This window comes from Scyliorhinus canicula, chromosome 4, assembly GCF_902713615.1.
Source record: "Scyliorhinus canicula chromosome 4, sScyCan1.1, whole genome shotgun sequence".
Taxonomy (NCBI): Eukaryota; Metazoa; Chordata; class Chondrichthyes; order Carcharhiniformes; family Scyliorhinidae; genus Scyliorhinus; species Scyliorhinus canicula.
The window spans coordinates 26,560,357-26,584,384 of NC_052149.1; the positions used below are offsets into that span (position 1 = coordinate 26,560,357).

The 24,028-nt window shown below is 53.7% G+C and overlaps 1 protein-coding gene across 3 annotated transcripts in view; it reads right to left on the minus strand.

The window, feature by feature from the left end:
• LOC119964436 (dihydropyrimidine dehydrogenase [NADP(+)]-like) overlaps positions 1 to 24,028 on the minus strand; it is a 918,190-nt gene that overhangs the window by 102,090 nt on the left and 792,072 nt on the right. For all 3 annotated transcript variants that reach the window (XM_038793913.1, XM_038793914.1, XM_038793915.1), the window contains one exon: positions 12,398 to 12,577. In XM_038793913.1, the coding sequence (XP_038649841.1) occupies positions 12,398 to 12,577 (180 nt within the window). The remainder of the gene's footprint in view (positions 1 to 12,397; positions 12,578 to 24,028) is intronic.

The window sequence follows — 24,028 nt, forward strand, 5'->3', positions numbered from 1 at the left end:
ACAGTCAGGGGAGGGCCGATCCACGGACAGGGGGGACTTTGTCAGGGGCTGGCGGCACTATTGGGGGGTGGTCCAGGGCGCGCGAGCCAGTCAAAGGGAGGGCACTATTTTGCAGGCCGGGTCCGCGAGCGACCAGCACCATGCTGCATGGCATGGCCGTTGCAGGCTACCGCCGTGCGCATGCGCGGCCACAGACGCGGCAATTCTCTGGACCACATTGGCAGCTAGAGCCAGGTGCTCTATGCTGCCTTGATGCTAGCCTCCAGCAAAACGGAGGATCGATGGCCGTTTTATGCCATTATTTTCTGTCATAAAACGCCACCGTTCCCACACTGAATGGGGACATAGTCAGAGAATCGGAGAGTCCAGCCCCTGGAATTCGCTGTCTGGGTGGGTAATAGGGGCAGGAAATCGTACAATCTTTAAAAAGCACCTGGGGTGAGCACTTAAAATGTCACAACATTCAAGGCTAGGGCCAAATACTAGAAACTGGGAATAGTGTAGTTGTGCGTGACGTTTAAAGGGCATCTTGACAAATACATGAATAGGATGGGAACAGAGGGATACGGACCCCAGAAGTGAAGAAGATTTTAGTTTAGATGGGCAGCATGGTAGGCGCAGGCTGGGAGGGCCGAAGGACCTGTTCCTGTGCTGTACTTTTCTTTGTTCTTTGTTCCTTTAAGGCCCTTTACGGGACGAAGGCTTTATGGGACGAAGGCCCTCTTCTGTACTGGATGACTCAATTAGGTGTAAAGGCCTGATAATGACATTTAAATGTATTCAAGTAAGGTTTGCAATGTTCAGTGTTGGGATGCCCATTCTGTCATTGGTGGGGGGCAGGGACAATCAATTGTGGAAGTGCTGTTGCCGTAAAAGCTGTCCTGGAACTGACACAGGATTCCCTTCCCCCGCCTTCCCATGCCATTCCTGCCCCCCGAAAGCAGAAAATCTCCCCCCCCACCCCGGGAGAACTTTTCTGTCCTCCAGCTAATGTGCCATCTACGCAGTTCATTGATTCTAGTCAGTAGCCAGTGTGGTACTTTCTTTTAAGTTGGTGAGTAGTTTGATTTGCAGTCTGCGTCTTTCCTTCTGTAAAATGGTAAATGCACTGAATCAGAAGAACCTGGGCGGAATTCTCCGACCCCCCCGTCGGGTTGGAGAATCACCGGCGGACCGTGCGAATCGCGCCACACTGCCCCGATATCGGGACGCTGTGGAGAATTGGCGCCATTGGAGCTGGCGTGGTCAGCGTGGCGCCGGTCGGGGTATGCACTGACTCTCCGGCCCGGGCCGGCACGCCGATTCTCCGGCCTGGATAGGCCGAGCGGCCGTCAACAAAAAAGCCGAGTCCCGCTGGTGATGTTCTAACATCCTCTGAGCCGGCGGGACCTCGGCGTTGAAGGATCTGGGGCGGCCTGTAGGGGGGGGGGCGGGGAAGGGGGGTCCGACCCGGGAGGGGGGCCTCCGTAGTGGCCTCATCCGCGATCGGGGCCCACCAATTGGTGGGCTGGCTTCTCTGGCTTGGGGCCTCCTTTCCTCCACGCCTGCTCTTGTATCCTCGCCATTTGGCGTCGGGGCCGGCGCGTGGAAGAAGGCCACTGGGCATGTGCTAGTTGGCGCCTGCCCAACTGCGCATGCGCAGACCCCATGGTGCCTGGTTCACGCCGGGATCGGCAGCTGGAGCAGCATGGGCCGTTCCAGCGCCATGCTAGCCCCCTGTGGGCCGTAGAATGGGGTCCCAGAACGGGCGCCGACGCTGGAGTAAAACACTCCCGTTTTTACGCTGGCGTCGACTACTTAGCCGCCCGATGGGAAAATCCCCCCCCCCCCCCCCTGTTTCTGTTCAGACAACAAGGCCATTTTATAACTTTATGCATTGCTTACTTGAATGCAAAATATTTGGCTAACAGAAAGCTTGTGAGGATGTTGAAAGGACAACCGAATACATTATACATTACAATTGTCTTATGGATGAATGAAAGCTGAATCATTCTCAACTGCATCCTCCTCAGCTTTTGTTTTGCTGTGCTGGTTCTCAACAATTTTCATCACTCCCCTTTGTGTTCCACTTGCAGCTGTTACTGGAACAGCTCGAGTAAGAAGTGCAATGTTATTTGTCAAAAAACCTTGATGATGCATCAATTCATCCTCTGCACAAGCTCTGTGCAATTCAAACATACAATAGCTTTATAAAATATATATGGATGTACATCTACGCGTAGAAAGATAGAAACATAGAATATAGGTGGAGAGTAGGCCATTCAGCCCTTCGAGCCTGCACCACCATTCAATATGATCATGACTGATCATGCAAATTCAGTTTCCCACTCCTGCTTTCTCTCCATAACCCTTGATCCCTTTAGCTGAAAGGGTCATGTCCAACTTACTCTTGAATATATCCAACGAACTGCCCACATCAGCTTTCCACAAGTTCACAACTCTCTGAGAGAAGAAGTTCTTCCTCATCTCAGTCTAGAATGGCTTACTCCTTATTCTTAGGCTGTGACCCCTGGTTCTGCACGCTCCCAACATTGGGAACATTCTTCCCCCATCTAGCCTGTCCAGCCCCATCAGGATATTATGGGCGCGATTCTCCGACCCCCACGCCGGGTGGGAGAATCGCGGGAGTGCCGGGCGATTCACGCCACGCTGCCCTGGCACCCGCACGCGATTCTCCCACCCCCCCTAAAACGGCGTGTTGCGTTTTACGACAGGCCGCTCGGAGAATCGCCGCTCGCTATTTCTAACGGTCGAGCGGCGGTTCTCTGGCCCGGATGGACCGAGCGGCCTGCCTAATCCGACTGGTTCACTGCCGGCGTGAACAGCGCGCAACCGCTGCGTGTGGGGCCTGTGGGGGGGGGGGAGGGAGGATCGAGCACCAGGGGGTTGCTCAGGAGGGGTCTTGCCCACGATCGGTACCCACCAATCGTCGGGCCGGCATCTCTAAAAGACACACTCTTTTCCCTCGGCCGCCCCGCAAGAACAATGCTCCATTCTTGCGGGGCGCCTGCGGAGAGGACGGCAACCGCGCATGCGCAGGTTGGCGGCGGCCAACCTGCACATGCGCGGGTGACGTCATTTAGGCGCTGCCGGCCGCGTCATTCAGGCGGCGCCGCTTTGACGTGGGCGCCAAGGCCCGGCGCGTGAAATTGGCACGTCACCGCTCCTAGCCCCCTGGGGGTGGAAGAATAGCAGGTGGGAGAAACACTCCGGTTTTCACTCCGGCGTCGGCACTTTGTCACCCTTTGGGAGAATTGCGCCCTATATTGCGAGCAAGGAGGGGACATGAGAAGTCTTTGGCAGGTAGGATCAAGGAAAACCCAAAAGCTTTCTATAGGTATGTCAGGAATAAAAGAATGACTAGGGTAAGAGTAGGGCCAGTCAAGGACAGTGGTGGGAAGTTGTGTGTGGAGGCTGAGGAGATAAGCGAGATACTAAATGAATACTTTTCGTCAGTATTCACTCAAGAAAAAGATAATATTGTGGAGGAGAATGCTGAGACCCAGGCTATTAGAATAGATGGCATTGAGGTGCGTAGGGAAGAAGTGTTGGCAATTCTGGACAAGGTGAAAATAGATAAGTCCCCGGGGCCGGATGGGATTTATCCTAGGATTCTCTGGGAAGCCAGGGAAGAGATTGCTGAGCCTTTGGCTTTGATTTTTAGGTCATCATTGGCTACAGGAATAGTGCCAGAGGACTGGAGGATAGCAAATGTGGTCCCTTTGTTCAAGAAGGGGAGTAGAGATAACCCCGGTAACTATAGGCCGGTGAGCCTAACGTCTGTGGTGGGTAAAGTCTTGGAGAGGATTATAAAAGATACGATTTATAATCATCTAGATAGGAATAATATGATTAGGGACAGTCAGCATGGTTTTGTGAAGGGTAGGTCATGCCTCACAAACCTTATCGAGTTCTTTGAGAAGGTGACTGAACAGGTAGACGAGGGTAGAGCAGTTGATGTGGTGTATATGGATTTCAGTAAAGCGTTTGATAAGGTTCCCCACGGTCGGCTATTGCAGAAAATACGGAGGCTGGGGATTGAGGGTGATTTAGAGATGTGGATCAGAAATTGGCTAGTTGAAAGAAGACAGAGAGTGGTAGTTGATGGGAAATGTTCAGAATGGAGTTCAGTTACGAGTGGCGTACCACAAGGATCTGTTCTGGGGCCGTTGCTGTTTGTCATTTTTATAAATGACCTAGAGGAGGGCGCAGAAGGATGGGTGAGTAAATTTGCAGACGATACTAAAGTCGGTGGAGTTGTAGACAGTGCGGAAGGATGTTGCAGGTTACAGAGGGACATAGATAAGCTGCAGAGCTGGGCTGAGAGGTGGCAAATGGAGTTTAATGTGGAGAAGTGTGAGGTGATTCACTTTGGAAAGAATAACAGAAATGCGGAATATTTGGCTAATGGTAAAATTCTTGGTAGTGTGGATGAGCAGAGGGATCTCGGTGTCCATGTACATAGATCCCTGAAAGTTGCCACCCAGGTTGATAGGGTTGTGAAGAAGGCCTATGGTGTGTTGGCCTTTATTGGTAGAGGGATTGAGTTCCGGAGCCATGAGGTCATGTTGCAGTTGTACAAAACTCTAGTACGGCCGCATTTGGAGTATTGCGTACAGTTCTGGTCGCCTCATTATAGGAAGGACGTGGAAGCTTTGGAACGGGTGCAGAGGAGATTTACCAGGATGTTGCCTGGTATGGAGGGAAAATCTTATGAGGAAAGGCTGATGGACTTGAGGTTGTTTTCGTTAGAGAGAAGAAGGTTAAGAGGTGACTTAATAGAGGCATACAAAATGATCAGAGGGTTAGATAGGGTGGACAGCGAGAGCCTTCTCCCGCGGATGGAGGTGGCTAGCACGAGGGGACATAGCCTTAAATTGAGGGGTAATAGATATAGGACAGAGGTCAGAGGTGGGTTTTTTACGCAAAGAGTGGTGAGGCCGTGGAATGCCCTACCTGCAACAGTAGTGAACACGCCAACATTGAGGGCATTTAAAAATTTATTGGATAAGCATATGGATGATAAAGGCATAGTGTAGGTTAGATGGCCTTTAGATTTTTTCCATGTCGGTGCAACATCGAGGGCCGAAAGGCCTGTACTGCGCTGTATCGTTCTATGTTCTATGTTCTATATGTCTCCCTGAGATCCCATCTTATTCTTCTAAACTCCAGAGAGTACAAGCCCAGTCGATCAAGTCTTTCTTCATGTGTCAGTCCTGCCATCCTGGAAAGTAGTCTGGTGAACCTTCGCTGGACACCTTCAATAGCAAGAATGTCCTTCCTCAAACTAGGAGACCGGGGCAAAATTCTCCAACCCCACGCAGGGTCGGAGAAACGGCCGGCGGCGCCGATATTGCCGCTCCCGCCATTTTAAAGATTCACCCACCCGCCATAAAACGGCGTTCTTCAAATCCCGCCGGCCGCCTCGGATAACGGCTGGCACCGGCGGGATGCCATTATTTTTTAAAGTTTTTCTATTCACCGGCCCGAATGGGCCGAAGTCCCGCCGACGTGGCCACGGGTCACGTCGGCGAAAATCTAAGTAGATTTATAACGGCGTCAACCATTGATGATGGTTGACACCATTCAGTTACCTACATCGAGTGCGGGGGAGGGGGGGGGGTAGGGGGGGTGGGGGGGTAGGGGTGGGGGTGGGGGTAGGGGTGGGGGTGGGGGTAGGGGTGGGGGTAGGGGTGGGGGTGGGGGTAGGGGGTAGAGGTAGGGGGGTGTGGGTGGGGGGGTAGGGGTGGGTGGGGGTGGGTAGAGGTGGGGGGTGGGGGGTGGGGGGTGGGGGGGTAGGGGTGGTAGGGGTAGGGGGATGGGGTAGGGGCAGCGGCGTGCGGGGGGGGGCGATGGTGCATTGGCCCCGGGCATCCATTGGATGGGGGCATCAGCAGATCTTCCTCAAGGCTCCCCTTCCTCCCAGCTGCCTTGTCTTTGTTTGAGAGAGAGAGAGAGAGAGAGAGAGGGAGATTGTGGGGATTGACAGAGAGAGAGAGACAGAGAGAGGGAGTTCCGTCCGTCCTCTGGCTGAGAGCAGGGCTTTGGTGAGTATATTGCAATCTGCCTAAACCCAGGAATATTGCCTGGTTAGGATGCAGAGGGAAATGCTGGGATCCCGGGGTGGGAGATGTGTCTGGATTTGTCTATTTCTGCTTCAGCCTCTGCGATTTCAGGTCAGTTTCACAACAACAGGAAAAACGCGCGGAGAGAGAAGGAAAAACTTTTGGCAAAGTTTCTGGGTTCTGCCTTTATAATTCACAGCGTAGAAACCCCCATACCCCTACCCCCCCACCTCTACCCCTACCCCGACCCCCCTACCTCCTCTACCTCTACCCCCTCCACCCCTACCCCCCTCCCCCCACCCACCCCACCCTACCCCCCAACCCCCTCCCCCCCCCACCCCTACCCCCCCCACTCCCCCCACCCCTACCCCCCCCACCCCTACCCCCCCTCCCCCCACCCCCCCCACCCCTACCCCCCTCCCCCCCACCCCCCCACCCCTACTCCCCTCCCCCCCACCCCTCCCCCTCCCCCTCCCCCCTCCCCTACCCCCCACCCCACCCCCCCCCCCCCTGCCCCTACCCCCACCCCACTCCCCCCACCCCTAACCCCCCCCACCCCTACCCCCCTCCCCCTCCCCTACCCCCCACCCCCCCACCCCTACCCCTACCCCCCCACCCCCCCCCCACCCCTACCCCCACCCCTACCCCCCACCCCTAACCCCCCCACCCCACCCCCCTCCCCCCCCACCCCTACCCCCCTCCACCCCTACTCCCCTCCAACGCCGGGCGGCGTTGATGATGTCGCCCGACGTCAACCGACGCGCCACTTCCGCAGCGGGTGAAACTGACGCGTACAGCGTCACTCCGCTGCTGGCCCTTTCGGGACGGGAGATTTAGGGCTTATAAGCGGGCCCCGACGCCGGAGTCACCAGCGCCATTTTTGCCCGCCGGTAATGGGCGTCACGATGGACTTCGGTGAATTTCGGCCCAGAACTGCACACAATACTCAAGGTGTAGTCTCACCACAGCCATGTATAACTGCAGCAAGTCATCCATACTCCTGTACTCAAAGCTTCTCGTTATGAAGACCAGCATGTCATTTGCTTTCCTCACTGCCTGCAGTACCTGCATGCCAACCTTCTGCGATTGTTCCACCATGACACCCAGGTCTCGTTGCACTTCCCCTTTTCCTAATCTGCCACCATTCAGATAATAATCTGCCTTCCTGTTTTTGCCACCAAAGTGGATAACCTCACATCTACCCACATTATATTGCATTTGCCAAATATTTGCTCACTCAGCTAGTCTGTCCAAGTCACCCTGCAGCCTCTTTGCATCCTCCTCACAGCACACACTGCCACCCAGCTTAGTGTCGCCTGGACATTTGGTGATAGCGCATGCAATTCCTTCGTCCAAATCAAGGCATGCAATGCCTTGGAAAATATACCCATGAAAATATACCTATGAATGATGTACATTCTTGATGGACCAATTAAAAACATACAAAATGATTAAGAAAGTTCCACTGACATAAAACAAAGCGTGCATTTATGTAGCATCCTTCACGTGGTAAAGCATCACAGGCTGCTTCACAGAAATGTTATTGGCAAAAGTTTCCACAGAGCCACAAGGGGAAATATCAGGTTATCAAAGATGTAGGTTGTAATGATAATATCAAAGGGACAGGGAAGTGGAGAGGTGAAGAGGTTTAAGGCAGAGGATTCCAGAGCTTAGGGCCGATGGCCTCTCCCACCGCCATGGTTCCAACCACCTCTGGTGGCGGCGGGATTGGCGGCGCAAGGAAGGAACGGCTGCTGATAGGGGACTGAGGGAAATTCAAGCACACACAAAAGACCAGAATTGGAGGAATGCCGCAATTTTGGCATGGCTGCGGTCTGAGGACCATAGGATGGAGGGGCAAAAGCCATTCGGCCCATCGAGTCTTCTCCGCAAAATCAATGAGATCCCGACTGGCCTGATATGTTAATGCACAACTCCACTTTCTTGCTTATGGCCATAACTCTTGATTCCCTTACTGATTAAAAATCTGTCTATCATAGCCTTGAACCTACTTAATGACCTGGGGCGGGATTCTCCCCTACCCAGCGGGGTGGGGGGTCCCAGCATAGCGGAGTGGCGCCAACCATTTCAGCATATGGCCTCCCCAAAGGTGCGGAGCCAAGCCCTCACATTGAGGGGCTAGGCCTGCGCCGGAGTGGTTGGCGCCACGCCGACTGGCACCAAAACCAGCACCAATGGCCTTTGACGGCCGTCGGCCGGCATTGGGGCTGGCCGAAAGGCCTTCGCCAGTTCGCGCATGCGCCGGTGCATCAGCTGTCGCTGAAGTCACCACCGGCGCATGCGCGGTAGGGGGGTTCCCTTCCGCCTCCGCCACGGTGGAGGCCGTGGCGGCGGCGGAAGAAAAAGAGTGCCCCCACGGCACTGGCCCGCCCGCCGATCGGTGGGCCCCAATCGCGGGCCAGGCCACTGTGGGGTCATCCCCTGGGGTCCGATCACCCTGCGCCCCCCCCAGGACCCCAGGGGCCCGCTTGCGCCGCCAATCCCGCTGCCACCAGAGGTGGTTGGAACCATAGCGGTGGGAGAGGCCTCTCAGTGGCGGGACTTCGGCCCATCGCGGGCCGGAGAATCGCCGCGGGAGGCACGCCGATTGGCAGGGCGTGAATCCCAGCCCCGCCAATTCCCGGGTGGCGGAAAATTCCGGCCACGGCGGGGGCGGGATTTTCGCCGGTCCTGGGCAATTCTCCAACCCTGCGGGGGGTTGGAGAATTTCGCCCCTGACCTCTACAGCCCTCTGCAATAATAATAATAATAATTGCTTATTGTCATGAGTAGGCTTCAATGAAGTTACTGCAAAAAGCCCCTAATCACCACTTTCCGACACCTGTTCGGGGAGGCTGGTACGGGAATTGAACCCGCGCTGCGAGCATTGTTCTGCATTACGAGCCAGCTATTTAACCCGCTAAACCAGCCCCTGGTTTCCAGGTAAAAAATTCCATAGAATCACTACCCTCTAAGGGAAGAAATTCTTGCTTATCTCTGAACAGATGAGCCCTTACTCTGAGGTTCTCAGTCCAGAGCAGTTAATTTGGAAGATGTCACATTTGACTCAAAACAATAACTCGGTTTCTCTCTCCACAGACCTGCAGAGCATTTCCAGCACTTTCTGTTTTTATTTCACAATAACATTGAACCCTGGCATCCAAATCCATACAGATTATTGGTAACATTAGTACTGATGCAAGCACTTCCAAGTCAAGCCCCTGATGCATCTCAAAATGAGCTCGATTCTGTCTGTGAGCAACATTCAATAACATTTGAAAAGAATGTTGTTAACTGACAATTATTATCTTTACGAGATTCATTACAAGCTGCAATCTGAACGCACTGATTCAGTTCGAGCCGTATCCCAGAAAATCCACTGTGTGTCTCTGGCAGTTTGCGAACAGAATGTTTCATCTACAGCTCATCTGTGATGTTGGCTGAAGCCTTTTGTTGAAACACACAGGGCTGGTGTTTCAGGCAAATGCCAGAAGAATCGTTCTAGGACATTAATTGCAAACAAATCTCTGGAGTAATATCAGTGAGCTGCTAATAAATGGTTTCTGGAAGAATGAGACAAGGCAGGGCGACGACGAGACATTCAGGCTTGTGCTGTTCAAATGTGAAATACCTGCAACAAATCACCATTTATTCCATTGTAATAAATAATAGCCGCTGAATCAAGAAAGAGACGTTACCTCAGACAAATCAATTATAATTCTCTTTGTGTAGATTGGTAAATCTTGCACTACTGAGACAGTCACTCATATTTTGTGTTGTCATGCGAGGTATGTTTTTAAGACCAATTTATCTGTTTTGAATCAGGCAATGCAATGGCCAAACCATATTGGGACTACATTTGCAACTTATTTTTCTGTAAATTAAAAATAAATGTAAACATCGAAAATAATATAATTAATTATGGCTGACTGGGAGTATCCTCTAATTGCTTCCGCCGTAAGAGATTAAGGGTAAAAGGTTTAGTGCGCAAAGTTATTGACAATTTAATGGCAGGCTGTGTGAGGTTTGGTAAGTCAAGTGCATTGGCGGCACTTTGCACATCATTAAAATGGTCTAAAATTGAGCTCCGGGCTGGCCAAGTGATGACGTGAAGATGGAGCTGTGGTTTAGGCGACAACAGAAGTAATTTTAGACCGAATTCTAATTGTCGAATTATAGACCATTTGATTATGTTTTCCTTAAAGCCATCAGGTAGATGGAAACACTGAATAAAGGCACTCCAGCTACCCGTAAAGACAAAGTAATATTCTTCGCCCAGAAATATATGTGACTGTAACCCTCTTAAATCACTTTAATGGGGTCCATCACAGAATCGTAGATATTTCAAAATTTCATGAGGTCCTTTGGCGAGCTCCGCTCTGCAGCTGAGAGTAGTGGGATATGGCATTGGACCAGCAAACCAGAGGTCATAAATTTCAATCTCACCGGAGCAAGCTGGGAAACTGAATTCAATAAATCTGATACTTTTCTGGTGGGGGGGGGGGGGGGGGGGGGGGGGGTCGTTACCAGAAACAATAACCGTAAAATGTGGCAGATTGCTGCTAAAACCCAACTGAATGACTAATGTCATGAGGGGTCGAATGGCCTCTTTCTGTGCTATTCTGTGCTGTATCCATTCTACGGGTGTGATTTTGCTCCCCCCCCCCCCCTCCCCGAAGCATGTCCGGAGGAGGAGGCGTCCTGCCATTGGCCGAATGGGTTGAAACTCCAATGAATGCTGATTTTGTATTGCAGCAGTTAGTAACATTCCTTTCTGCTTCATTTTATTAATTTATTCACAATCTTCTTAACTGCTGTATCAAAAATAGAATTCGATGGAATGGCCATATTGGTAGGTTATGGGCGGGATTCCCTAATAATGGGACTATGTCCCCACGCCAGCGTGAAAAGCGGCGCCAACCACTCCGGGGTTAACAGTCCCCGATAATGGGGAATGCTCCCCTTCCTAGGGGGCTAGGTTGGTGCCAAAGTGGTCCTTGCAGCTCCAGCTGGCGTGGAACAGCCCGCGCATGCGCAGAAGGGCCGGCATATTTCTGCGCATGCGCGCTGCGGCCAGCGTATTTCCACGCATGCGCGGGGGTTCCCTACTTCGCGCTGGCCCCTGGGCAATATGGCGGAGCCCGACAGGGACCCGGCGCGGAGTAAAATAGGCCCCCATGGAACCAGCCCACCAGCCGATCGGTAGGCCCTGATCACGGGGCAGGCCACTGTGGGGGTCCCCCCACGGGGTCGGGCCCCACCCGTGCCCCCTTCAGGATGGCCTCTGCAAACTCACCTACCAGGTCCCGCCGTGTGGGGCCTGAGTACCCCACGCCGGCGGGACGTGGCCGAACTTGTTGGCCACTCGGCCCATCGGGGCCTGATAAATCGCCGGGCCGGTGGGGGGGGGGGGGGGGGGGTCGCTGTCAATGGGGATCCCGGCGTCGGGGCGGCATGGTACGATTCTCCCCCCCCCCGGGGATTCTCCGACCTGGTCCCGGCCCACATTCTTCACGATTGTTAAAGCTAGTCAATAAATATTAAATAATTCTAATATAAAGGCTGGGGCGGCACGGTGGCACAGTGGGAAGCACTTCTGCCTATGGCGCTGAATCCCGGCCCTGGGTCACTGTCCGTGTGGAGTTTGCATATTCTTCCTATGTCTGCGTGGGTTTCACTCCCACAACCCAAAGATGTGTAGGTTAGGTGAATTGGCCACGCTAAATTGCCCCTTAATTGGAAAAAAAATAATTGGGTACTCTAAATTTATAAAAAAATACAATATGAAGGCTGAAAATTAATTGCTCTTTAAAATGCAGATACGAATATGGTAGTACAATAATAAGGCTGAAAGCCTTGACTAAACCCTAAATAATTACAGTTAACATGTACATCATCTTTGTCCCTGAAGTAAAGGCGTATCCTTTTACATTAGTGTAAAACCTTCACGGGATCCAAGGGGATGACCAATTGATCTCCCCTTGGGGCTCGTGGAATACGAGCTCCCCCGGAGAAAGGGAAAGGTCTAGGAGCTGAAACCCGTGAACCAGCCGGCCCGGATTGGGATCGGCATGATCGGTAGTCCCAGCTGGGACTTTGGTGGCCGAATGCTGCATTGCGGCCTTTACTTTTGTTAGCCTGAATAAACCTCCGTTGTTTAACCTTCTCGGGACTCCTGAGGATGTTATAACTATCTTCCCCATGCACCACAGACCTACGTATAAAAATCCAGTTAGTTTATAACAATCTTAAATTAGGATTTTTAAAAAAAGGTGGAGTCAGGGAGAAAGAGAAAACGCGAGAAAGAAAGATAGGCCAATTAAAGATCATACCTGACCAGTTATACCAGCAATTTTAGGCACAGGCTTTCCCTTCTGGTGAGGCTTCGTGGGTGGACTCTGTCCATCCCAATTTTGCAGCTCTTCGATGCTTTTTAAATACAACAGCGCTTTCAATCCAGTGCAGTAGTCATCAATCAAAGTGAAGTCCTGATTCTGAACAGCACTGCATATCTGGAAGAACACAGATTATTTAATGTTGTGTATACAGTTACTTTTATTTGTTTATGATGTGTATTTTCAGACATATAATGCTGGCTGTTGAAGGGGGGGGGGGGGGGCAGGCAAAAAGATCCTTATTAAGGATGCTAAATGATACACCAAACCTTTGCTTCTATCCTGCAGATTTGCTCAAGTCATGTCCTGTTAAAATCCATTTGTAGTGTGCCATTTGCAAATGCAGCTTTATGAAATAGTGTGCTGACGTGTTTTAAATGCATTATCACCACTTACAAAAATGCGCTGAAATAATCGAGGAAGTCACAGGAATATAGGAAAGTACAGGACTAGAAAATACTCCACTGTTCACCCGACTTGTTCAAAAAACAAATGCCTCTCAGTTGTGTATTCTTATCCAATTCCTCCTTAATTTATCCACATTCCACGCTCACATCCTTTCACTCCCGAGGCATTTTATTTCACGCATTCACCGCCCTCAGGGCAAAATAGTTAAATCTCAACTCTACCTGTGCCTTTCTCCCTCCTAATGGCTTCCAGAATGTGGGCCAATATTGTGCAAATTATTCAATTTCTGTAAGAACCCTGATTATTTGAACCATCTCTCCCCTGAGCCTTCTTATCCGCAAAGCAAACAATGTCAGGCTTTACAAACTCTCCTCATACTTCAGACGCATTAAACGATTTGTTTTAATCACCTTTTTCTGCATTGCTTCCAATACCTAGTATCCATAAGAAGATAAGACAGAGGAGCCATTCGGCCCATCGAGTCCACTCTGCCATTCCATGAGATCATGACTGATCTGTTATGATAATCCCCAACACCCGGCCTTATCCCTGTAACCTTTGATTTCTTTACGGATTAAAAATCTATCTCAGCCTCGGACATACTAAACGACCCATGCCTCTATAGTACCCTTGCTATCATTAAGTGACCAGCATTTAACATAGTATTCCAGTTGTGTCTGTGCCCGCATCTTGTACAGATTCATTATCATCTGCAGGGATTTAGAATTTATTTGGCTGGACTTTCTGGCAGGTGTGAGGACCCAGTTCACTGATGTTATCAGTGCCCCCATCAGTGAAACTTTCTGGAAGGTGTCTCCTAGTTACCCTCGTGTCGACCATCCTATTAAGCATGATGGGTGGGTTCCCAAGGCTCAGAGAGAGGGGGGCCGTTGAGGCAGGCAGGCAGCCACCCAACTTTGAGGCCTCTTGGTTGCTTTCATTGAACCCTGCAAATAAAGAAGCCCGATTAGCCGATTAGCCAAGAATCATGGAATCCCTACAGTGCAGAAAGAGACCATTCGGCCCATCAAGTCGGCACCTACAATATGAAAGAGCACACCACCTGGGTCCACTCCCCTGCCCTATCCACATAACCGCACCTATACTGCACATCTTTAGACACTAAGGGTGATTTAGCATGGCCAATCCACCTAACTGGCACAGCTTTGGACTGTGGGAGGAAACCGGAGCACCCGGAGGAAACCCACGCAGACATGAGGCCAAAGTTCAAACTCCACACAGTCACCCAAGGCCGCAATTGAACCTGTAACCCTGGCGCTGTGAGGCAGCAGTGCTAAGCACTGTGCCACCGTATGGAAGGGAAACCCTCCACATAAGCAGTGATGGATGCCATTGCAGCCGTTCACCTCTGTGGCCCCTTTAGTTAAGCGGTCTCTGTGGGGTCCTTTTAGTTAGAGGGTCTCTGTGGGCGGGGGATGAGGGGTGGGGTCTCTCTCTATTGAAAGGGTATCTGGGGGATTTCCTGTTTGAGGGGGTCTAAGGGTGGTGGGGTGACATCTGGTAGGGGAGGGGTGGGCACATTGTGCATTGTGGTGGGAGGGTATTCATTGTGGGTGGGAGTGACCCTCGGATGGACTTTGGGGCCAACCCCCTTAAGGAGTTACCCTCTCAGCCCACCGCGAGGTCCACAACATCAGGTACGCGTTTGGTGTTACTTGTAGTGAATACCACCCACTTGATTCCTGGCCCAGAGTCCCTGCTGCCCGTCCGCTAAGTGGGTGAAAATAGGTCATTAGAACACATTTGCATCTTCCCACTGGTGTGCGGGAATGAACCCGATCCTGCTGCCAACAAGGGACTGGAGCATCGCAAAGGATGTTCCCGATGCTCAGAACCAGGGGTCACAGTCTGAGGATACGAGGGTGGACCATTTAGGATGGAGATAAGGAGAACTTTCTTCACACAAAGTGTGGTTGGCCTGTGGAATTTGTTACCACAGAAAGTAGTTGAGGACTAAACATTGCCTGTTTTAAAGAAGCAGTTAGATATAGCAGGCTAAAGGCGATCAAAGGATATGGAGGGAAAGTGGGATTAGGAAATTGAGTTGGATGATCAGCCATGAACATAATAAATGGGGGAGCAGGCTCAGAGGGTCAAATGCTCCTTCTCTTATTTTCCATGTTTCTAAATGGACTGGTGCCCGCTGGCACCTGGTGCCAATTCTGATTTTTCTCAGACGCCCAATTCTCTGCTGTATTGGGAACTCCGCGACCAGGGGTGGGTGGTGGAGAATCCAAGCCAGTAGCAATCAGTGGCAGAATCATGCGATGGCCATGCACCTTTGTCCATATCGCAAATCCTGTCTATCAGTTTGGTTCAGAAGGCCGAATCCCACACAGAAGGTGGTGGAATTTCAAAGTGAGGTTGGGAACACTGCAGGCAGATGAATCATGGGTCCAAACCCCCCTCCACCCCTGTCATCTGCATCTACACTATTTTAAAGATTTAAATGGCCCAATTTGCTCGGAGGTAAGTTTGGTTCCAAATTAGAGGTGCCAAGAGCCTCCAGAGAGTAGCAGCTGCATATCTAACACCAGTGGTAGAGTCAGGGAGGAGCCATGTTGGGGTTGCCATTGCTCTGATAAGGAAACAGTTTCCCCAGAGGAGCAGCAGAGCCCAGGCAAATGCGAGTTTCCAAGCAGATTGCAGTAAAGCCCCGATGCATGTGCTAGGGCGTCTAGGGAAGTTCAGCTTTAAATAAATGGAGAGAAAGTTTCTGACGGGTGATGAGACCATCAATTCACGCGACACGTGGTTAGAAGTGAACAGTGGTTTTAATCGTCTTACAACAGAGCCTGCCTGCGACGGGATGAACTCGCGATGAACTGGCAGCAGGCTCACAGCACTGATCTTTATACATCCGGTTGGGGGAGGAGCCATGGGCGGAGCCAAGGGTGGAGCCCAGTACAAACTCCTCATCTCCCCCTATGGGCAGGGCCGCGCGATTACACACAATCCGGTACAGAGTACAGGCTCAATACATGTGGTACAATACAGTGTGAATTACTTTTTTTTTTTTTAAATTTAGATTAGCCAATTATTTTTTCCAATTAAGGGGCAATTTAGCGTGGCCAATCCACCTACTCTGCACATTTTTGGGTTGTGGGGGCGAAACCCACGCAGACACGGGGAGAACGTGCAAACTCCACACGGACAGTGACCCAGAGCCGGGATCGAACCTGGGACCTCAGCGCCGTGAGGCGGTCATGCTAACCACTAGGCCACCGTGCTGCCCCCAGTGTGAATTACTGAGGTTGATAATTCACCACAACGGGCCCCTCAGTGAACCTGATAGCTGTGCATTAATGTACACCAGACTGTTCAGATTCATCGTATGGAAGATTAAAAATTGCAATTGTGAATAGACAGGCCCCTTAGCAAGCTCATTAAGCAGAGGTGAGTGGGTTTCCAGGTTTTCTACTCCCCCCTTTGAAAATTCAAACCTGACCCGTACAAGTCACGGTCCTGAGACAACCTACGATTTTAAAATTCTACCCGCATCGGTAACTGATCCCGTGTGCCTTTGGAAATCTGGTCCAGGTTCTCTCATGAAGCCTTAATACATTCTCCAAGGACATTAAGCTGCATGATTAAGTTTCTGTGGGTTGACACAACCTGTGCACTGATGGAATGAAAGGCCTTTCTGTTCAAGCAGCCCTTGGGGTTGATAGGAAAAGCCTGGATGGTTACATGCTTGCCATCAACAATTTCCTGTGATTTTGGGAACGCTGCCACCCAGTCAGAGTTCTGTTATCTATCCAGCTGATGCATCCTATCCCACAGGAATGCGAGACTCCAGCTGTCATTTGCTTAATGTGTCTTTCAATAGCAGATTGCCTGGTCCAGCATATGTTCCCTGTGGTGGTTTGGAAGTGTTTTGTTTCATCTGAGATACCCTGGTTGGCAGGTTTCAACTGCCAAGGTGGGTCCGAGAATAATGAGGGATGCAGACAGAACAACTGAGGTGCGATGACACCTGCCTTCGCTGGCCACGTCTCTGCTCATCTTTCTCCTTCAAATTGTGGCGTGCTCGTGGGAGTCCCCGAACTACTTTGCTCCCCGAATGCTTCGCCTGCTGCAAGTGGAAGCCTACTTCTTCAGGCCCGTTCAGCCCGGTACATCGTGCACTCGCTCTACTCGGGCTCACCCGGGCCACAGGGAAGGAGGAGGCGAGGGAAATGCAAAATCCAGTGCGGAACCCATCACTGCGATTTTCAAAAGTTCGTCCTCGGCTAATTGATGGTGCGGCGAATAAAAGGCACGGATTTGCTCAGCACAAAATAAGCCACATAGCGCAAAAAACCTCTGTGTTCAATTTGATAAAGATTCATGCTGGCAGAATGAAGCTACTTGGAAAATTCACCTTCCCACCTTATATTTACTGAGATAGATATTATGAATGCGCTCCCCCAGTGTTGGCCTTCACCAACTGGGAGCGGGTATCAGAAATGGTCATGCTCATCTATATATGTATATGTTTTTCGTTCTTCAATTTAATTCACAGAAATTGTGAAAAGGATGGGAGTGGGGATGAGGTGCAGGTATGGGTGTGGTTTCTGGGAAGAATAATGCACACAGATTCCCAATGTGCATTTCCAGACAAATATGAAAATTAAATGTATAGGATATATGACACAAAAACAGGCCAACCAGTCCATGCTATGTTAATGCTTCACTCAGGCCTCTTCCCATTTTCCTCATCTAAACCTATCATGGTAAGCATATACTACTCCCTTCTCCCTCATATCCTTGCACAGCTTCCCTTAAATACACCCGTACTATTCGCTTCAACCAACTTCCTGCAGGGTAAGGGGTTAATTCCTGTCGGGTAAGGGGTTAATGACATAGTGTACATTGTCACAGGAAGGGATGCAATGTCTCCTGGTCTTGCTGGTTCTTGTCAGCCTTCATGGTGAGATGCAGCTCACAGCATCACAGAATTGTTACAGCGCAGAATGAGGCTGCAATGTGTCTGCAATGGCTCTCTGAATGAGCATAATTACTTGGTGGAATAAATTGTGTTCCAATCCAGTTATCCTCAGCAGGCTCTGTGAATATCCCGTGCTCGTATAACGAGAACAAGAATATGATATGGTGGCAGCGAAAGAAATAGCAAGCATGGAAAAGTGCTCAGCTAACCCGTAATAATAATAACCTTTATTACCGTCACAAGGAGGCTTACATTAACACTTTTTCCCCTTTTGTTCATGGATGTGGACGTCGCTGGCAGTGCCAGCATTTATTGCCCATCCCTAATTGCCCTTGAGAGGGCAGTGAAGAGTCAACCATATTGCTGCGGGTCCGGAGTCACACATAGGTCAGACCAGGTAAGGCTGGCAGATTTCCTTCCCTAAAGGGCATTAGTGAACCAGATGGGTTTTTAATGACAACTGATAATGGTTTCATGGTTATCATTAGACTTTTAATTCAAAATTTTTATTGAATTCAAATTTCACCATCTGCAGTGGTGGGAACGAAACCCAACGCCCGCAGAGCATTACCCTGGGTTTCTTGTTTACGAGTCCAGTGACAATACGCCACCACCTCCCCTGCAATGAAGTTACCGTGAAAATCCCCGAACTGCCACACTATGGCGCCTGTTTGGGTACATGGAGGGAGAATTCAGAATGTCCAATGGGAGGAAACGGGAGTACCCGGAAGTAACCCAAGCAGACACGGAGGGAAGAACGTGCAGACTCCGTACAGACAGTGGCCCAAGCCGGGAATCGAACCCGGGTCCCTGGCGCTGTGAAGCAACAGTGTTAACCACTGTGCTGCCATACCGCTCATGTGCTACTGTGCCACCAGGTCTCAACCAGGTAGAAGCCTGGCTGTGCAGGTGATATCCTAATCCACCTAGAGGTCGATGAAGGAAAAGCTATGTACGACCAAGTAATAAAAGCACTCGATGCCTATTTCAATTTGCGAAAGAATACCATTGTCGAGTGGGCTAAATTCATCAAGTGCACCCCATGACAAGAGGACGGCACTGATGCATTTCTCAATGATCTGTACAGGCTTGCAGAGAACTGTGATATGGCAGGTTAAAAGATGAACTAATCAGGGATAGAATTGTTGTCGGAGACTTGGATGAAGCATTGTCTGACCACTTGCAGTTGAGAAATGATTTAACTTTAACAAAGGCAATTTAGCCGAGCAGACAATCAGGAAGCAAAATCGATCAGTAATTTGGGTGACAGGGAGAACGATATCCCAAAATGACTGAGTATGTTACATTTAAAAGTGGAGAGGTGGCTGTACCGAAGCAGAGAAGGCCGGGGTGGCATCCATCAAACACCCAGGCGAACGAACATTGGTGTACCAGAAAAATCACCGGTGCGAAAATCGTCCCGCAAAGAGGCCAAGTGCCATTTTTACAGAAAGAAGCGTCACGTCAGGCTGGGTGTTGCGGCGAGAAGCTGGAACAGAATAGGAAAAAAGAAAAGTCTTTGAAAGGAAGCAAGATGCAAAAATAGAAAATTTCAATGATTTAGAGATGTCTTTCCTTGGAGAGATACAGGGACCAACAGGAAACCACTGGAGCCCGCGCGATCGAATGGCCTCATCACGCCCGACCTGGCGACAGAAACTCTCGCGGAATTTGCAACACTCGGAACGTGGGAATCGGGGGCGGGATTCTCTCAGCCGGGGCGGGGCCGGAGAATCCCTGCGACCAGCGCGAATCGGCCACGCCGCGCCGCTGCAGGGACACGATTCTCCGCAGAGCAGAGAATTGGCGCCTTTGGCGCCGGCGCGGCGCTGGTCAGGGTTCTACGCGACCCCCCTGCCAATTCTCGGCCTGGGATGGGCCGAGCAGCCGTCGTACAAAACCCGAGACCAACCAGTGCCGTTCACACCTGCCATCAGCCGGTGGCACCTCGGCGTTGAAGGGTCCGCGGGCGGCCTGTGAGGGGGAAGGGGGGGTCCGACCCCAGGGGGGGTCCGACCCCAGGGGGGGGCTCCGATGTGGCCTGGCCCGCCATCAGTGTCCACCGATCGGCGGGCCGGCCTCTCTGGCTGAGGGCCTCCTTTCTTCTGGAGCTGGCACGTTGAAGGGAGCCACTGCGCATGCGCACTTTGTCGCCGGTGCCACTGCGCATGCGCGGACCCCGCGGCGCACAGTTCACGCCGGGGTCAGCAGCTGGTGTGGCATAGTCTGCTCCAGTGCTGTGCTGGCCCCCTGTAGGGGCCAGAATTGCTGATCCTGAGGCCGTGTTGACGCCATCGAGAAACGCAACAGCGTTTGCGACGGCGTCACCATTAACCTCAGAATTACAGAATCCCGCCCCGGATTTACGTATTACACATGCCTGCGCAGGATTCTCCCAAGGCCCGGTAACTAACTCCTGCGCCTGGGTGACTGCACCATGATGCCTTTTAGCACTGGTCCACACAAACATGGGCCAGGCAGAACGGCACATGCGGGGGTCTGCCAGGCCAATGGAGGCCCTCCGGGATAATTGGGCTCTGCTTAGGGCAGTACGGTAGCATGGTGGTTAGCATAAATGCTTCACAGCTCCAAGGTCCCAGGTTCGATTCCCGGCTGGGTCACCGTCTGTGCGGAGTCTGCACGTCCTCCCCGTGTGTGCGGTGGTTTCCTCCGGGTGCTCCGGTTTCCTCCCACAGTCCAAAGATGTGCGGGTTAGGTGGATTGGCTATGCTAAATTGCCCTTAGTGTCCTAAAAAATAAGGTTAATGGGGGGGGGGGGGGGGAGGGGGTTGTTGGGTTACTGGTATAGGGTGGATACGTTGCCTTGAGTGGGGTGATCATTGCTCGGCACAACATCGAGGGCCGAAGGGCCTGTTCTGTGCTGTACTGTTCTATGTATCTATGTACCCTGGCACTCCCGCTGCCACCTGGGCACCATGGCACTGCCATGCAGGCATCCAGACACCCGGGCAGTGCCCCTGGCTGGCATAGCACTGCCAGCGTGCCAGGCTGGCAATCCTGGGTGCCAGGTTGTGCATGCCAGGGATCGGGTCTGGTTGTGCCTTACCCTTATGGGGTGGGGTGTGAGCTCAAGTGTCCCCTAACAAGTAAGTTGGGGCATTGGGGGATGTGGGGGCTGGAGGCTACGATGAGGGGTCAAGGTATCAGGTCGACAATTATAAGTGGTGCTCCAATCTCTTTGGTCAGTGTAGGAAATGAAGGTAAGTATGGCCCTGGAGGGCCGTTCCTCACCGAGGCCAAAAAAAGAGTCCCATTTGATAGCGGGGTTGTTCTCGGCATCTGAACAGCCAGCTATTCGCGCCCAAAATGGAACTCTGATTTTTCTCCCGTTAAATTGCGTCCCCGATATCCAAGTAGAGGGAACCAAGACTCCCTTTTAAGTTTCACACAGATGCGGCAGTTTTGGTTCTTTCTGATGTTGAAACGTGGTTTGGAGAAATGTTTTCTTCAGCCATCATGCAAAAAACAACAACGAGCCAGGAGGTTCGGAGGACCTCCGAGAGGACAACTCAGTCCAACCCTTCAAATCACTGAAACGTTATACGTGATCCTGACCCACTCTTAAACAGGAAAGCCTGACACCTGGGGCTGGATTCTCCGTAGCCCTTCGTAACGCGGGTTGCCTGCGAAAAAAATCGGTGTTAATCACTCCGGCGTCGGGGCCTTCTTTAAGGCCGCTATTCTCCGTTCCCGGAGGGGCCAGCAGCTGACTGACGCGATTCGCGTCAGTTTCTCCAGCTGCGGAAGTGGTGAGACCCGGCGTATTTTGGAGGAGGAGGAGGAGAGAGACAGACCCGGCATTTGGGGGGGGGGGTGTGTTCCGGCATTTGGGGGGGGGGTGGTGTGTTCCGGCATTTTGGGGGGGTTGGTGATGTGTTCCGGCATTTTGGGGGGGGGGGGTGGGTTGGTGGTGTGTTCCGGCATTTGGGGGGGGGGGTGTGTTCCGGCATTTGGGGGGGGGGTGTGTTCCGGCATTTGGGGGGGGGGGTGTGTTCCGGCATTTGGGGGGGGGGTGTGTTCCGGCATTGGGGGGGGGTGTGTGTTCCGGCATTGGGTGGGGGGGTGTTCCGGCATTGGGGGGGGTGTGTTCCGGCATTTGGGGGGGGGGGGGTGTGTTCCGGCATTTGGGGGGGGGTGTGTTCCGGCATTGGGGGGGGTGTGTGTTCCGGCATTGGGGGGGGGGTGTGTTCCGGCATTTGGGGGGGGGGTGTGTTCCGGCATTTGGGGGGGGTGGGGGTGTGTTCCGGCATTTGGGGGGGGGTTTGGGGGCAGCGGCGGGCAGAGAGGGGGGGCGACGGATGCCCGGGGCCAACGCACCGTCGCCCCCCCCTCTGTACGCCGCTGCCCCCTACCCCAACCCCCCCCTCACCACCCCTACCTCAACCCCCCACCCTCACCACCCCTACCTTCCTCCCCACCACCCCTACCTCTCTCCCCACCACACCTACCCCCCTCCCCACCACACCTACCCCCCTCCAACGCCGGGTCCCTCCCCTCCCCCAACGCCGGGTCCCCCCCTCAACGCCGGGTCCCCCCCCCTCACCGCCGGTACCCACACCCCGTCCCCCTCCCTCTGAAGGTCGGTACCCACCGCCCCCCCTCTCCTCCTCCCCCCCCCTCTCTCCTCCTCCCCCCCTCCCTCCCTCCTCCCCCCCTTCCTTCCTCCGTTAGTGGGGGGGGGTGCGGCGTTAGTGGGGGGTGGGGGTGGGGGTGTGGGGGTGCGGCGTTGGAGGGGGGTAGGGGTGGTGAAGGGGGTAGGGGTGGTGAGGGGAGGGGGTTGGGGTAGGGGCAGCTGCGTGCAGAGGGGGGGCGACGGTGTGTTGGCCCCGGGCATCCGTCGCCCCCCTCCTCTGCACGCCGCTGCCCCTACCCCAACCCCCTCCCCTCACCACCCCTACCCCCTTCACCACCCCTACCCCCCTCCAACGCCGCACCCCCCCCCACCCCCCATCCCCCACTAACGCCGCACCCCCCCCCCCACTAACGGAGGAAGGAAGGGGGGAGGAAGGAAGGGGGGGGGGACGGAGGAAGGAAGGAAGGGGGGGGACGGAGGAAGGAAGGAGGGGGGGAGGAGGAAGGAGGGGGGAGGAGGAAGGAGGGGGGAGGAGGAGAGAGGGGGGGGTGTGGGTACCGGCCTTCAGAGGGAGGGGGACGGGGTGTGGGTACCGGCGTTGAGGGGGGGGGACCCGGCGTTGAGGGGGGGGGGACCCGGCGTTGAGGGGGGGGGGACCCGGCGTTGAGGGGGGGGGGGGACCCGGCGTTTGAGGGGGGGGGGGGACCCGGCGTTGAGGGGGGGAGGGGGGGGACCCGGCGTTGAGGGGGGGGGACCCGGCGTTGAGGGGGGGGGACCCGGCGTTGAGGGGGGGGGGGACCCGGCGTTGAGGGGAGGGGACCCGGCGTTGAGGGGGGGGGGGACCCGGCGTTGAGAGGGGGGGGGACCCGGCGTTGAGAGGGGGGGGGACCCGGCGTTGAGGGGGGGGGGGACCCGGCGTTGAGGGGGGGGGTTGCGGCGTTGCGAGAGATGGGGGCGGCGGTGGGGGGGGTAGGGGTGGTGGGGAGGGGGGTAGGGGTGGTGGGGAGGGGGGTAGGGGCGTTGGAGGGAGGTAGGGGTGGTGAGGGGGTGGTGGTTGGGGTAGGGGGCAGCGGCGTACAGAGGGGGGGGGCGACGGTGCGTTGGCCCCGGGCATCCATCGCCCCCCCTCTCTGCACGCCGCTGCCCCCAAACCCCCCCAATGCCGCAACCCACCCCCCCGATGCCCCCCCATGCCGCAAACCACCCCCCCGATGCCCCCCCCCATGCCCCCCCACGATGCCGCAACCCACTCCCCCGATGCTGCAACCCACCCCCCCGATGCCCCCCCATGCCGCAACCCCCCGATGCCGCAACCCACCCCCCCGATGCCCCCCCCATGCCGCAACCCACCCCCCCGATGCCGCAACCCACTCCCCCGATGCCGCAACCCACCCCCCGATGCCCCCCCCATGCCGCAACCCACTCCCCCGATGCCGCAACCCACTCCCCCGATGCCGCAACCCACCCCCCACCCCCCCCCGATGCCGCTACCCACCCCCCCCGATCCCGCAACCCACCCCCCCCCCCCCGATGCCGCAACCCACCCCCGACACTGAACGGCGTCAGCCATCATCAACGGTTGACGCCGTTTTAAATCAACTGTGATTTTCGCCGA